Source organism: Leptosomus discolor, chromosome 9 (genome assembly GCF_034619465.1).
Source record: "Leptosomus discolor isolate bLepDis1 chromosome 9, bLepDis1.hap2, whole genome shotgun sequence".
NCBI lineage: Eukaryota > Metazoa > Chordata > Aves > Leptosomiformes > Leptosomidae > Leptosomus > Leptosomus discolor.
In genome coordinates this window covers 2,272,948-2,287,582 of record NC_141399.1, presented here as the reverse complement: position 1 = coordinate 2,287,582, position 14,635 = coordinate 2,272,948, and the positions used below count along the sequence as shown (strand labels likewise).

The 14,635-nt window shown below is 47.5% G+C and overlaps 1 protein-coding gene across 2 annotated transcripts in view; it reads left to right on the top strand.

The window, feature by feature from the left end:
* Positions 1-6,390: 6,390 nt before the first annotated feature.
* ITPR1 (inositol 1,4,5-trisphosphate receptor type 1) overlaps positions 6,391-14,635 on the top strand; it is a 170,887-nt gene continuing 162,642 nt past the window's right edge. For both annotated transcript variants that reach the window (XM_086470520.1, XM_086470515.1), the window contains exon 1: positions 6,391-6,416. In XM_086470520.1, the coding sequence (XP_086326646.1) occupies positions 6,391-6,416 (26 nt within the window). The remainder of the gene's footprint in view (positions 6,417-14,635) is intronic.

Here is a 14,635-nt window from a genome sequence, read left to right as displayed (position 1 = left end):
GCCAAAACAGCTGGGTTACCCCACGGTACTACCCCACATCCCTACAGCTGACTGTTCACTTAAGAATATTTTTCTCATTAATAATTAGTATTACCTTAGAATAACCGAATTACTCCAGCAGTGACAGCCGTGTAGGTAAGCAACCCTGTGGAATCTCAATATGTATCTATAAAATCTCAATGTATATATATATTATCTCAATATATATAAGGATCCCAGTTCTCTGTATTTAAGCACAAGGCATTCGGCGTCATCTTTCCGCCGTTCTGCACCTCCCAAACCGTGCTAAAACCCGCATTTACTAACTTTTTGTCGTTTTTCTTTTCCCCCCGGCTTGATTTTCTTGCCGTTCCCGTGGCCCGTACAACAGTCCCGGCGCATCCCGCTGCTCCCGGCGGCAGGCGGGCGCTCCGGGACCGCTCTCCCGCCCGCTGCCGGGGCTCTGCAAACCCCCCCGCCGGGGCCGCAATCCAGCTCCGAGCCCCCAGACTCGGGACGAGCCCCCGGTTTGACCGCACGGACCCGCCAAAACCCCGCCACAGCACGGCGCCGACCCTCGCCTCAGCGCCCCGGCCCGCCCGCCAGCGCGGGGCACGCCGGGAGTTGTAGTCCCGCTGTGGCGCTCCCCGGCGGCGGCGCGGCGCGGACGGGACTCCGCTACCCAGAATGCCCCGCGCTTCTATATAAGGCGGCGGCGGCGAGCTCCGAGCGCAGTAACCATGTGGATGTGCAGCTGAGGCGGCGGCGGGCGGGGGGGGGGGGGGAGAGCTCGGCGCAGCCTCCATCCTAACGGGACCGGGCAGCGCCGCGCCGCCAGCATGGGGCTGTCGAGCCGCCGCTAGCCCGCCCCGCCGCCACCGGAGTCAGGTAAGGGCCGAGCACAGGGGCAGCGGCTGTGGGGAGGGAGGCGGCGAGCCCGCCCTGCCGGGGCAGCCCCCCCCCCTCCCCGTCCCCAGGCCGCCGCTGGGCTGCGGAGCGGCGGGGTGGGGTGGGGGGGGGGGGGTGTGGTGTGTGTGTGCAGCGCTCCGCGCCGGCGGAGCGGTGCTCGGCGGGGGCCCCCCGGCCGTGGAAGCCCCCCCCCCAGGACGGGGCAGAGACTTCTCCGTCCTCCCGGCGCTGCGCGGGGAGCGGAGCCCGGGTCCGCAGTGTCTGTGCGCGCCCAGCTCCGCCGGGCGGAGGGGTGAGCGCTGCCCCCCGCCCCCCCCGGGGCTGGGGCGGCCCCCCCCGGGGCGCTCGGTTCCGCTCGGCGGGAGAACCGAGGCCTCGGCGGTGGAGCAGCGTGTCCGCTCCAACTTTGCCCGTGTTTTTCCTCTCGTACTCGAGGCAGGGTCGCCCGGGGATGGTCGGTGTTATGTAAACACTTGGGAGCGCCGGTGGGGGCTTGGCCGTGGGCGATCGTATTCTTAAATGGTCAAGATCTGGGCCGCTGGGGGTGGATGTTTCTGAGGGTCTTGGTAACTGGTCTGACAGGCCAAATATTTGGCTGTTTCCTGGGCTACAATAACTGGGGCTTCGGCCGGGAGGAGGGGGGACATGTGAGTTCCCCGTGTACGTGGGATGCGCCGTAATTCCGAGCGGGCTTACGTCTTCGTGCTGAAAGCTCCTGTATTGCTGGTTACGTTGGTTGTTCTGGGGCTGAAGGCTGCCTTGTGGCTCCTGACGGTGTGCCTGTTGCTCTGCGGACCCTCGCTGTGTTACCCGGGGGGCTTTGCTGTCGAGCTGCATGCAGCAGGGATGGCTTGGCGTCGGTCAGGCTTTCCCCTCTCGTCTAAAACCTCCTTGCCCCGTGTGGGTTGGGTCTGGTTCATGGTAGTTTGTATTAAAAAAGACTCCAACAGGTGAGAGGTTTGAATTTCTGCGTTGGAGATGTATCACCTTGCGCACTGGGCGACGGTCCGCATGTGCCCGCTCGACTGCAGATGGATCGGGCTGTGCTGCTGCTGCTGCTCGCAAATCAGGAAGGGAAAACGTGGCTAATACAATCCAGATCCTTGCCTTATGAAGATTTAGTGACTCGAGGTCGTGTGGGGAGTAGGGTGTGTGTGTGGTAGCTGTTTTATTTAATAAGGACCGATACCTGCGCATATGTTTCTTAAACGTGCGTTTTGTTATTTGCCTTTGAGTTTCTTTTCCTGCGCTCGGAAATTTGCCTGGTATCCCAGGACTTCCAAACCTGTTGAGCCAAAAGACTCGCTGGCTCGGAGCCCAGTCCAAAGGCCCACATCTGAATTGCTTTCCTCGCAGGGTTCTGCTGCGTGAGTGTGGGATGTGATGTGAAGCCAGTATCCATTTCTTTCCCTTTAGTGGTTTCTCTGTGGCTAAAGTTAATGGGCTACCAGGCACTGGATTTTTTGTTTGTTTATTTTCCGAACCTCTACTTTAAGCCAATTTCCTCGCACAGCAAATATTCCAGGTTCTAAATGCTCAGTGGTTTTGCTGGTGTAAGGTCAGTGCCTGAAACAATAACGGTATTGCATGGCGTGGTGGCTGCAGCAAAGTGTTGGTTGTCTTAGCGCTGGCTGTTCGGTGAGTGGAGAAAACTGGTGGCTTTTGATCAGGCCAAAAATTCTGGGGTAACAGCACACTTGATGAAACGAGTGTGAAAGTCGACCGCTGTGGAAACCAGCGACTTGGAGTGGTGCGAATGCGTCGTGGTCAGTGTCTGGCATAAGCCAGAAAAAAAAGGAGTCATTGTGGACATGAAAAACAGAGTCCCAGTGTTTTTCAAAACAAGCTGTTAAGTAAACTGTTTGCTGAGCTGATTATTTCTAATGTGTTCTTTAAGCCATCTCTTGTTTGTCATAAACAGGTTTTTTTCTTGTCAATATACCTGATTCCACCCTGGGATTAAAGCGTTTGCTTAGATGAGTGTTTTTTTTTTCCCCATCCGCTTGTTTTGCAGTGTTGGTTAAGCCTTGAAATAGGGAGTGATCTGGTTTCCCCTTACAGGGGTTCATAAATTAGGAAGTAAACACACAGCAAGAGTAACTTTGGTTTGCCTTTGCAATCGTGGGGTGGAGCTTAACTGTGGGAAATAGCGTATTTTTCTAAGATTTGCTAGTCCTGAACACCATCGTTGGAAGAGGCCCTGGTGAAGAGCGCCGAAGGGGCGAGCGCTCGGCCGGTGCGTGCGTTTGGTGGCTGTTGTTGGAGCTGCGGGTCTGGGTGAGGACAGCTGGATGGAGGGGTGCGCTGGGGCTGATGGAGGGTGGAGGGCGGTGTGAACAACAGCTGTGCTCTCTGGTTATAAGAGAGGGGTGCAATGAGATCTTACTTGTGGCACCCTCAATCCTGTTGCATCATCCCAATGAATCTGCATTTGTGTGGGGCAGGCTAGGAAGTGGAAAAATGAAGTTCAGCTGGAGAAACTCAACCTCGAGTCCTCCCAGGTGCCATTGCAGCTTAGAGCCTTGCAAACCCTGAAGCCATGCTGTTGTCATGTGAGTTCCTGGTCTAATTTTGTAGTAACTCTTCTCGTAAAGGCAGTGCTGAATGAGCATTACAGCGTGACAGTGTGAGAAGATGGCTGGTCACCTGCAAGGGTGGCAGATTTTGGATGAAATGTGTAAGCAAGGTTCCAGCTCCTCCAGTACTCTGTGTGTGCACCAGGGGAAAGGTAACAGTCCCAGTGGCTGATCGGATACCTACTGGTGTGGCCCATTCTGGAAGCAGGAGCTCCTTTCAGCTCTTAAGATGAGCTGGACTCACCTGATAAATCGCTGAAATGGACAGTATTGAGGGGAAACGTGCTTTTCAGTGCTATAAAGGAGGCTAAAAGCAGGACCCGGGTATCTGAAGCCTTTGTCTTGCACCTGCCCTTGGATGAAGCAGTCAGAAGAGCAGGTGTAGCTTGTTCTGGTTGTTTTGTTGGCTCTGCTGTTCCCCTGCCATGCCGTGCGTGGTAATTCTTCAGTGCACAGCATGCTCCTTAGGAGTATCTGATGTGTCAAGTTGCAGAGCGTACTGGGAGTCTTTGAGACATTATTACCCCATAAATATAAGATAGTTGTAGTTGTAGGATTATGTCTTAAAGATGGGAGGAATCTCAAGATCCTGTGGGAGGTGGGATGAGGGTAGTGGCTCTGTAGTAGCTGGTAGACGAGCTGCTCGCTCGCCCGTGGGTGAGTGTGAGGGAAGGCAGCTTCACCAAAGCAGCTTATGGAGACCAGAGGGGTTTAGAGATAGAAAATGGTGCGCTGCTAGAAAGTTACGTAAATGTAACGTTTCTGTCACAATGCGACCGTGGTATTAGTCTGGTTTTGTAAAAATCTGCCTTACAGTATGTTCCAAATTAGTTTCCTCTGTACTGAAATAGCACCTTCACTAGTTGGTGTTGCTTCAGTAGCCTGGAGCCTTTTTTCTGCCTTTTTTTTGTGTGTGTGTGATAGTACAGAAGATGAATTAAAAGCCATTGAGCAGTTTCTGACAGAGGCCTGTGCTGGGTACAGACAGGTACTGCTTTACTGGGTGCTGTAAAGGAGAAGGCTCGGAAGGCTGGTGGGCAGGATCTCTGGGCTGCTCAGCCAGGTCCTGTCTGTGTCCGTAGCTCTTCAAAATGATGTCTGTGCTCTTCTGCTGTGCGTCTCCCAGAGGCTGCTGTGGGAGGCAGGATGCCAAGCAGCACGGGCTTTGATCTGGCTCAATATTCCTTTCTGATTTCTGTTCCCAACGGGCGCTGCGAAAGCGCTACAGCAATTCCTGCCTGGTTCTCTGCCTTGGCACAGGTGGACAGTGGCTGGGTCCGGAGGCAGATCCCTCTTTCCAGGGTGCTGCAACTGCTCATTAGATTGGCAGAGGCAGCCGCAGGAAGCGTGTGTTATTCTTGCTTGTTCTGTACCTGTTGAGAAAGGACATTTCCAAGTCTTGAGAGCAGTTGTGTTTTATTGGACCAAATTCCTTCGGGGGGGGGGAAATTAAGATAAAATGAAAACTGCAGGAACTGTGATTCAGATGAGGAAAGCTGCAAAATTCAGCTGTGGATTCTGAACTCAGAAGAGTTTCATTTTCATAGTTGTGGTTTTGGTTAAGCCTATCAAAACTTAGATCAGAACTCATTTTTCTTTCCTAGCAGAGTTATATGGAGACTAAAATGTCACTTCAGGTCTGAGCAAGTTAACCCTCTAGAGAGAAAACCGTGTTACAAATGTGCGTGGAAGTAAGTGCTATTTTGCTGATCTACAGCTTGTGGCAATGCCACTGCATCCTCACATGCCAGAATGCCAGCGTTGCAGAAAGCTGAGTGCACATGCCTTGCTGATGGTTTGGCTGAACAGGTTATCAAAGGATGGTGAGTAGCTCTGAGAACTCAGTGCCAGATGAAGCAAATTTCTGGGTTAGGATGTTAGAAAATGTTCCTGCTTTTGCAGTAATTTGATATGAAGCTGTAAGGAAAGAGACTTGCGTCCTGGATCCAAATGTCATGTCATACACAAACAGTTCTTTCCTCATCCCTGCCGTCTGCATGATGTCTGCACTCAGAAGTCAGTCATGTCTGTGTGTGTAAGGGTGAGAAACTTCTGATCACAGTAGGCCAAAAAATGGCTAATGCTGAAAGGCCATAGCTTAATTTATGGGAATTAATGTATGGGAATTGTTTCGGAGCAGTTTAGTGTGAAACTTTTACAGACATTTCTTTTGCGCCTTGCTCCATCCTATCCATTTCTTCAGAAATCTGCCAAGAAGTTCTGAAGATAAGTTTTGATTGCCGTCCAGATACGTCCTGCCTGCATGCCACTGCAACAAGAGACGCGCAGACACAACGACGGACCCATACCTGAGTTGGCTGGTGATGCTCGATCTAAAGGGTTAATTGAAAACTTATGATTAAAGTAACACTGCGATCCTTGGGTGCTCCTCCGTCTGTAAGGGTTAAGCAGATTGAGTTGCTAGTGTTCTTTATGAGATACGGTGGTACAGGGTTTTGAACCTTTGCTTCAGCAGAATGACTGCTGCTTGCATTCTAGAAAATCACTCTTGGGGGGCCAACAGGTACAAGTCAGCCTGGGAACTGGAGCCTTCATCTGTAAAGGAGCCTAGCCCATCAGGCTTTTTTAGATCAGCAGGGCTCAAAGTAGGTCCCCTGGCCACCAGTGGTTCTCCACATGGGCTGATCATGTGCTGGTAGCGGCTCCTCCTCTTCGGCTGCTTGTCACAGGCACTTGGGTTTTAGCCTGCAGACCTGGATGCCTGCTGAGGTGTCTAGGAGGGAAGAGCAGTGAGCTTACCCTTGTGAGGGTCGCTGCCTCTGGAAGACGAGAGCAGACTTCTAAGCCTTCAATAGGAAAGAGCTGCTAGTGGAAGAAAAGCATTAACTTCATTGCCAGCGTGGACCCAAGGCTGCCAGGAGACATCCAGCCAAGCCCAGCCGTGGAAAACGACGCAAGTGCCACCATGGAGGCCACAGAACCTCCACCGAGGTGCAGTATTGGTGAAGGGAGAAATGGGAGGTGTAGGACGTGGGAAGGGTGCAAGCATTGGGCAAGCGGAGTCAGAGGGAGATGGGCAGGCGCCGGGAGATGAAGGCTGGTGAGATGGATAGACAGAAGGAAAAGACTTTGGTAAATTTAGGGAGTGTTGCATTTGCTAAAGAGTGTGATTTGCTAAAGAGTGTGTCTCTTGTGAGGAAGGAAGCTGGGAGGCTTGATGCGAGGAATGGGGCTGCAGGAGACAGCCTGTTCCGTGGTGAAGCCTCCGTAGATATATGGCCATGCGAGATGAAATTGGGACTGTTCTGTACCCTCTTCTTCCCTGGCCATTTTTCTTCCTTGGCCAAACTCCAGTTGGTGTTATAAACCAAAATTGCTCTCTTTCCCCATGACATTGATTGCCCCAGTGCTTTTGGTGTGTTCCAACTTTCTCCTTCTAATAGAAATATGCTGGAAAACATTGTGTGCTTGAAGGGGCCTTGGCCAGAGGCTAAGCTGCCTTCTCCCGTCAGGGTTAGAGCAGTAAGTACGAACTTCAGTAAGTATCAGCTTCAGAAAGCGCTTCTTACTTTTCATGAGATTAAAAAGATGCTGTCAGGTCATACTTGGTCTGGAACAAAACCCAATTTTTTTTTTTCCTGACAGTATATCTCTAATAAATTTTCTTTTTTTCAGCTTTCTGCAGATGCCTATCAGTAGGATCCGTCGGTCGTGTTTCATACATCAGTCTGATGGCTGCTGTATGAGATACCGCTGTCAAAGTGGGACTCCTGCCTAGCGTTGTTATGAGCGCGTTACTGTTGATCTGAACTTTCTGTAACTAGCTTGTCTGGTTGCATTGGGCAAATAAAATAATGCATGTGCTCTTTCTGAGGGGGAAAGGACGTGTTTGCTTTCCTGTATTGAGGGTTTAGTGAGGTTTAAGTTAAGAAAATGAGTTACTTGATCTCTTTCTCCCTTTTTCTTAAACTGACTCTTGTTGCACCTATGAAATAGTGACTTCTGAATAACTTTGTTGTTGATATGGTAAAAAAAAAAAATTAAAAAAAATTGCTCTGGAGTGGCCAGTAGTATGAATAGAACATAATTAACTTGGCCATCGTCTTGCTGTATGAATTTACCCGCCCCTTCCAATTTCCATCATGAAAAGGGGGAAATGTGTGTTTGATTAGATGTGCAATGAGACTGGTTTTCCTCCTGGGAGAAGAGGGGCAGTGTGGACCGGTGGATTGGGGATTCAGAGGAGACCTGGATTCAAATCTGGGCTCTGAGTGTGACCCGCTGTGTGTCCTTGAGAAAGTCATAGTGCTGTGCTGCTCCCTCCCCTCTCCTACAGCCTCCATCTTGCCTGCTCGAACGGCAAACTGTAGAAAAATCTGCTGCGTTACAGGCGTTAGGAGGAAGAATACTTTATCTGAGAAAGTACGTTTCTCCTCTTTAATCTAACGGTTCATCAAATGACAATTTGTCGGCAGATAGCAGGCTCCTGGACATGAAAGGTTGCAGTTAAATGGAAAACAAGATCATGTGGTAGATAAAGGCACCATGCTGTTATTTTTTTTTTTGATGTGTAATCTCTAAAATACAAGTACATGTGCATAGAATGAGCAGTGCTGAACCCTCTCAAAACCTAACGCGATTCCTGAGCTGCCTCCCCCTGCAAGCGTGCGAGGGTCCCAGTTGGCGTGGCCGTGGGTCCCCTGGGCTGCTCTTGCTTGCCCCCTGCTACGGACAGCGTTGGTGGTTGAGAAACGGCAGGATTTAGCTCTGCTCATGAGTTTGGCGCTCAGCTGGGGAGCGAGCGAACTTCCCTGAGGTGGCCCGCTCGGTGCGTGGCGCTGACCCAGCTGCCTGTGCGCTGCCACCCAAAATCCCTTGTATTTGGCTTTCCCCGGTGCGTGCAAAGAGCTCCTTTTGGATTTGCTAAGTCAGAAGCTTTGCAAATGACAGTGTTCATCCTGCAGCCCCAGAAGGGTGATTATTCACTAGATGATCTTTTAAGTAGAGCACTTCCTCCTTGCTTTGGCTGTTTTAATGGAATTCTTGCGTTCTTCTGAATCTTTCTCACAGCCCTCAGGGAGGAAACCTTCCTTTTTATTGCCATAAGAATGGGAAACGTTGGGGTTTGGTTTCAGGGTTTAAAAAGTTAGCTGCACCTGTAAAAATAGGTACAGAATGCTGGGTGGGTGTTATCCAAAAAACATGGAAATCGTTAGAGAAATCTTAGGAGAAACATTGGATCAAGCCTATAGGGCCAAATTTTCAGCCAAGTAATCTTGTTTTAAGGTTTGGATTTACCAAATTGTTTAAGCGCTGGACTTTCATTTAAATCTAGGGAGTCAGGGTTTGGCTGCATTTAAAAAAAAAAAAAAAGTTAGTTTGTTGGCCTAATTTACAAATATTAAGGACCTAATTCCATTTGATTCAAACACGGTGACTTACCTGGTCTTGTGTGTTTCCAGTTGATCGAGTCTTGAGGTCATGTTACCGGTATTTGTTAATTTATGGATGATTCCTCACATATAGGGCAATAACTTATGCCATTAATCAGTCCTTTATGTTTGCTTTTCTGTTCTCTCTACTCTTAAAGTCTGATCTTTTTTTCTGTTAAAAACTGAAGCAAAATTAAACTTTCACTGTGGAGTTTCCTGGCTGCAGGAATGAAGTTGAAGCAGTTAAATAAATACGTTTTGAGATTCCATTCTTACCTAAACAACCTAAATAGAGAAAAAGACTTTCAAGTGCTGCTCCATTTTCTGTAATGGTACATATAAATTTGCCAGTCTCTATTTAATTGAGCACTAAACCACAGTGAACATATGATAATAGAGATCAGAGTACATCATGGGATTGCAAAGCACAGCAAGGAGCTTTTTTGCTCAAAACAAACATCATTAGAACCATCTTAAAAAGATTTAAGTAATTTGTATCCCAGTTGCTGGAAACCAAACCGTCGGCAATAAGACATATTTGGTCTCATTTATTTTGCAAATAGGATTTGCAGTCATAGGTTAAAGACTTAAAATCCCACACAAAGCGGACACGTGAGACATGGCGACAGCAAAATAGCTTCAGATTCTTTGGGAAGTCTTTCAGCATTAAATTGCTTGAGATGAGGAGCAGCATATTGCGGAAATGCGGTTACACACAGTCCCCATAAGGAGGGACTTCAAAAGGGGGCCTTGACACTGCTGTTCAAGGAAAGCAAACTTCTAGCACTGCTCTGAAGCCTGTCTTTTCAAACTTAGCATCAAGATCTAGATGAGTGATGGGAGAAATTAGCGTGAAATGTTTACAAAGCAGTTGCATTTCCTATTCTGAGATCTTCAGAAAGCAGCTGTCTCATTAAGGTATTTGATATTTAACAGTCAGTTTGATTTCTAAGTGTTTTCACTGTTAATTCTGCTTTAACTGCCATTATGAAATGTGTTGTCATGAGAAAATGGATTGAAGTGTCTCAGTTGAATTTCAGTGACTGTATCAACCTCATACTGGCTTATTCAAGGCCATCAGGCTAAGCTTGTGATCTACTCGTACCCCAAGATGTGACTGAGTCCTTTCAATCTTCCTGAAAGGCAGTGGAAGCAGTTAGGAGTGAGGGTCTGCAGAACTTCACCCTTGGTTCGGAGAAGAACGGTAGTGCTGGCGGTGAAGGGCTTTGTACAAACTCTGCCAGAGTGCTTCGTTTGTGTTTCAGGATTGGTTCTTTTTGTTGGCTTTTGCAATATGCAATGCAGCTTGTTTTGAGGCTACACGCAAGATAATCTATAAGTAAGAAAATAATCAGAAATGAACCTCATAATTATGCCACGTTCTGTTCGGTCAGAAGACCCAACTCACGGTCTCGTGATAGCTTTGCGTTCCCCGAAGCAGCACAGAGTAGTATGGGAAAGGCAAGTCTTAAAACTCTTAAGGTGAATAGAAAGTTTTCCTGGGTTTAACTCACTGCCTGGATTTAGCTAACGCATTTTCAGATCCAGACCCGCAGAGCAAAGCTGTAGGCTGGCAAGATGATTTGTAAAGCAGTCCCTTGCAATCCACATGAAATTCAGCAGTTTCTGTATTTTAGGGCGTAACTTCTTAAACAGAGAATTAATTTTATTTTCCTGTGCAGATAAATTGAATATAAAACATATTTAAAGACACACTAACTTTGGTATAGATAATACACACGAGGAAGTCATCGCCAACGTAATTGAAAAAATTCAAGCTGTTAAGGCTTAAAAAATGCTGTAGAATGTGTTCATCTTTCAGGTGGTTTTTTTAATGCCTGTGAGTAGATACAGTCTGCTTCTCAACGTACAGTCCACTTTTAGCTCATGTTTCGTTTATCTTAAAAATTAAGTCTGTCTTTCTGTCAAAATTAGAGTCTTCAGCTTAGTGCAAAAAGAGCATGATTTTAAAAATTTGAGTTGCTGCTGTCGACGTTGCTGCCACCTGAGTTAACCCTCGTAATAATTGTTTGGAGAAACCCGAGTCACTTTTGCTAGGTGTGTACGCTAGTATTGCCACGCTGCTATCGTTTCCTTATCAAAGTACTACTTTATCTTCGATTTTTCAAGTAAGTTTACCTAGAAGGAACCTTGTTTTCCCCCAGCGTTGCAGTGGAAGAGGACAGCCACCCTCCATGGCCAGGAGAGTGCCGTGTTGCAGCTGGAACACGGTGGGTTTCTTGCAGGACTCCTCTCTCCTGCGAGGACGTGAGAATGCCATTAAAGCTGGGATTGTGCCTAGCAGTAACTGCAAACGTTCTCTTAGGGCCATCCCCTCCTCTGGTATCAATCAATTGCTCTTGGCACTGGCGTATCTAAAATAAATAAACTGCAGAGTAATGGTTGTGTTTGCCTACGGAGCACAATTGCTCTTGGAGCAGCGTGATTGTGCTTTTGGCCGTAAGAGCCAGGTTCTGGGAGTGGGTGTGAGGATCCTGCCCTGCGCTTCCAGGGGCCTTCTGGTGGTCACCTCGTGTCTTTGGCCAACGCGATGGGGGAAGGGAAGCATCCCCTCCCTGGCCGAGGGGACGCGCACGGATGCTTTGATTGACATGTCTGAGAGACAGCCTGTTCTCTCAAGTCCCTGTGGTCCGCCTGTGCTAGGAGCTTGGGATAAATGTGCCAAGGTTGATGGATTTTTAGTGCCTCGACTTCTGGGTTCTCCAGCTGAAGATGCCCACAGAGGTCTGATTTCAGGGGGATTGGTGTGATCAGCTGGTGTTGACAGAGCTGTTATTAAAAGGGTTTCAAACCGGATACCTGGAAACTTTGCTTTTGGAAACCTTCCAGTTCTACTTTTTGTCTCAGATATCCCAGTTGTCCTTCTCATCAAAGATGGAAAATACTCAGTTCATGGTAGCTGATCATTTAGTGTTTAAGACAAAAAATTGATCAATTAGTGAAGTAATTTCGTTAGGTGTCACAAGTCCCTTGTGAGGAAATTATGAAAGCAACTTTGAAATAAGCAAAATCAGTTTAGAAATCACGCTCTTTACTTGTAAATTTTGTATGTAAGGAGGCCTGTTGGGTCATTTAGTCCCTCACTCCATCTGCCAGTTCAGCATGTTCCTGAGCACCGGCCAACCTCAGAAACAGCACGTTTAAAGATAAATGTCAAGTTGACTGACTTCTGGTATTCAGTTATTAAGGAATGTGAGAGATGTAGACAGCGTTCATCATGGCAGTTTTTTGCCTTGGGATAAAGAGCTATTTTACAAAGAGGTTCCCCCTACTTGGATTTGGCAAGCATGCCTCATGAGAGTGGTGGAGGCACGCTCCATCCGAGTAGCCCCCGTTGCGTTGGAGGTAACATCACGCTGATCGGCATTAAAACAGTGTTCAAGAAGAATACAAGAAAGGGATGAGCGAGGACTTGACTGCAAAATACTGCAGGCTTAAGAAAAGCCTTAAAAAATAAGGTGGTTGTAGCCAGATCAACCCTTTCTAAGGTAACTTCAGCGAAGCTGGTGACGAGCAGGAAGCATGAGGAGCACAGCTTTCCTCTTTGGGAACAGGAGAGGCTGGGGTCCAGCGGTGCCGCCGGAAGCTGGCACCCCGAGGGGCACAGGAGCAGAACCTGACCCTGTGGTGGCGGCTTTGCAAGCTCGCCCCGAACAATATAAAAGGGATCTGGTGAACAGCCTGGCAGTGAGGTTCAGCCATGCTGTGTACCTGAACTGCTTCCAGACTTAAAACTGCCTCTCTGTTACCCATAGCCCTGTCATGGTTATAAGTCAAGTCGCTGAACGTTTTACTGATGGAAATTTCAATAAATTGCAAAAGGGCTTTTTTTAGGGGTTTACACTGTTGTGTTGTGTCAGGGTTATAATATCATGGTGTATGACATGGTATGTTGGGATCTTGTTTGGTAAAGAAAATTGAAGAAAACCAGGCTATGTTCTGGAAAGTAATGCAGAAATGTGATTTCCATCCTTGGGCCTGGTTTTGGTCAATGATCTGAGGTAATCTCTTTTTTTTTTTTTTTGGCCAAGAAAAAATTATTCTCTTCGCTAATGGAAGCTAATGGAAGCCTGTAATTTTGACCTTCATATTCTCTTGGGAACAGCTGTGGTGAACATCTGCCTTTTCCAAAGGAAAAATGATGTAGTCCAATAAAGTAATCCCCCTTACACCCCGAATGGGAATCCTGAAACGCTGTGGTACAAAGGGGTTGTTGGAAGTACCTCCGTTTCTTGTTGACTTAGATACCTTTGGGTTTGGGCTGTGTTAATTTAGGGCTGAGCTTAATTTTGAGGGCTCAGAAGTCTTTGGTATGAAGTTCGTAGTTAACCTCCAAGCCAGGACATGAGGAAAGCTGTATTTCTAGTGATGCTAATTCAGTCACTCAGCATATTTCTGTGTGTTTGGTGGCATATCTCTTAAAATAGGTAGTGATGTTTTTCTGTCCACTTACCAAGACAGAATGGGAACGGACTGTATAACATATGCAGTGGCTGAAGGACTTGGCATTAAACAAGCAACCTGAAGCCAAACAGTTTGCTTCTGTATGCGCACAGATTTGATTTCAGAGGAGCTGAGACGTCTTTACCCCGAGTAAGATCTTGGCCTCTTTTGGGGTTTTTTCTGCATTTGTTTTTAATTATACAGGTGACACAGGAATTTACGGGCATGAGAACATCTGTAATTGCTTTGAGTTAATAATGAGAGTTATTATTACCACCACCACCAGTTTGAGGGTGAGGCAGTGGGGAGGGGTAGCTGTTTGCAGCTTTTTAAACAGAAGCATAGCTTCAGGTTTTGCTTGCACGTTCCTATCTGCGGTGCTTTATCAGCATCAACTTTTAAATTTCCATGAATCTGTCCTTGTTGAGCTCCAGCCTTGCTTAGTAAACTTGATCCTTACACTTTTGGTAAACAAGATAGTGTTCACTAAAAGGGAATATTTATCCCCTGTATAATGTCAGGGCTGCACTCTATAATAAGCTTAATTCCCTGCTGCTTAGTTCTGGTGGTAGACCATTTAAAACTGATTTGGGTGTGATGTCGGAGAGGGTGAAAGTGTTTGCAGTTCTTTCCCCTTCGCTCTAGGAGTCTGGTCCTGGGCAGTGTTCACTGGCAGGGCTGCCTTGCAGAGCAAGCCTGCGAGGAGGAGCAGCTTGGAAGAGCTGCGTTGCTGCCTGCTGTTTGAAACCTCGGGCATAGAAAAGCTGTTTCAGCGTTTTGAACTCGGTGATCAAAAGCATGGCTTAGGAGGATCTCCAAGAAACCAGTAAATGGCCTTGGAAAGGATGTCTTTGCAAGTCTATTCAGTTGGGCTTCTTTTTATCCGGGCGTGTGTTGTTTGTCTCTGTGACAGATGGAAACTTGCTTTTCTATATATATTTAAATGACAGGTAGGTCCTGTATCATTCAGTCCCAGATTTGGGGCTTTAAAGAAAATAAGGATAGTTCTTAATACTGTGGCAGTTGACAACACTGAGTGCCTCTCTCCTCAGTGTCACATTTAGGCAATGTTTTTTAAAACCAGGGTTGAAGTATTCTTGATTTCACAGGGATTTGGCTTCCTGATACATACATAGTTTAAAGTATTTGACTCTGAAAAAAATCTTAATCTTTATGGTTTTACATGCAAAATCTGTTGTGGGGCATATTCAGTCTTCACCTAATGCTGTCTTGGGACCTCAACTGTTAAGTGGCTGGCTACCTCAGCGTCGGTCATGTCAATACTTTGACATGACCAAAAAATATTGACGTGAG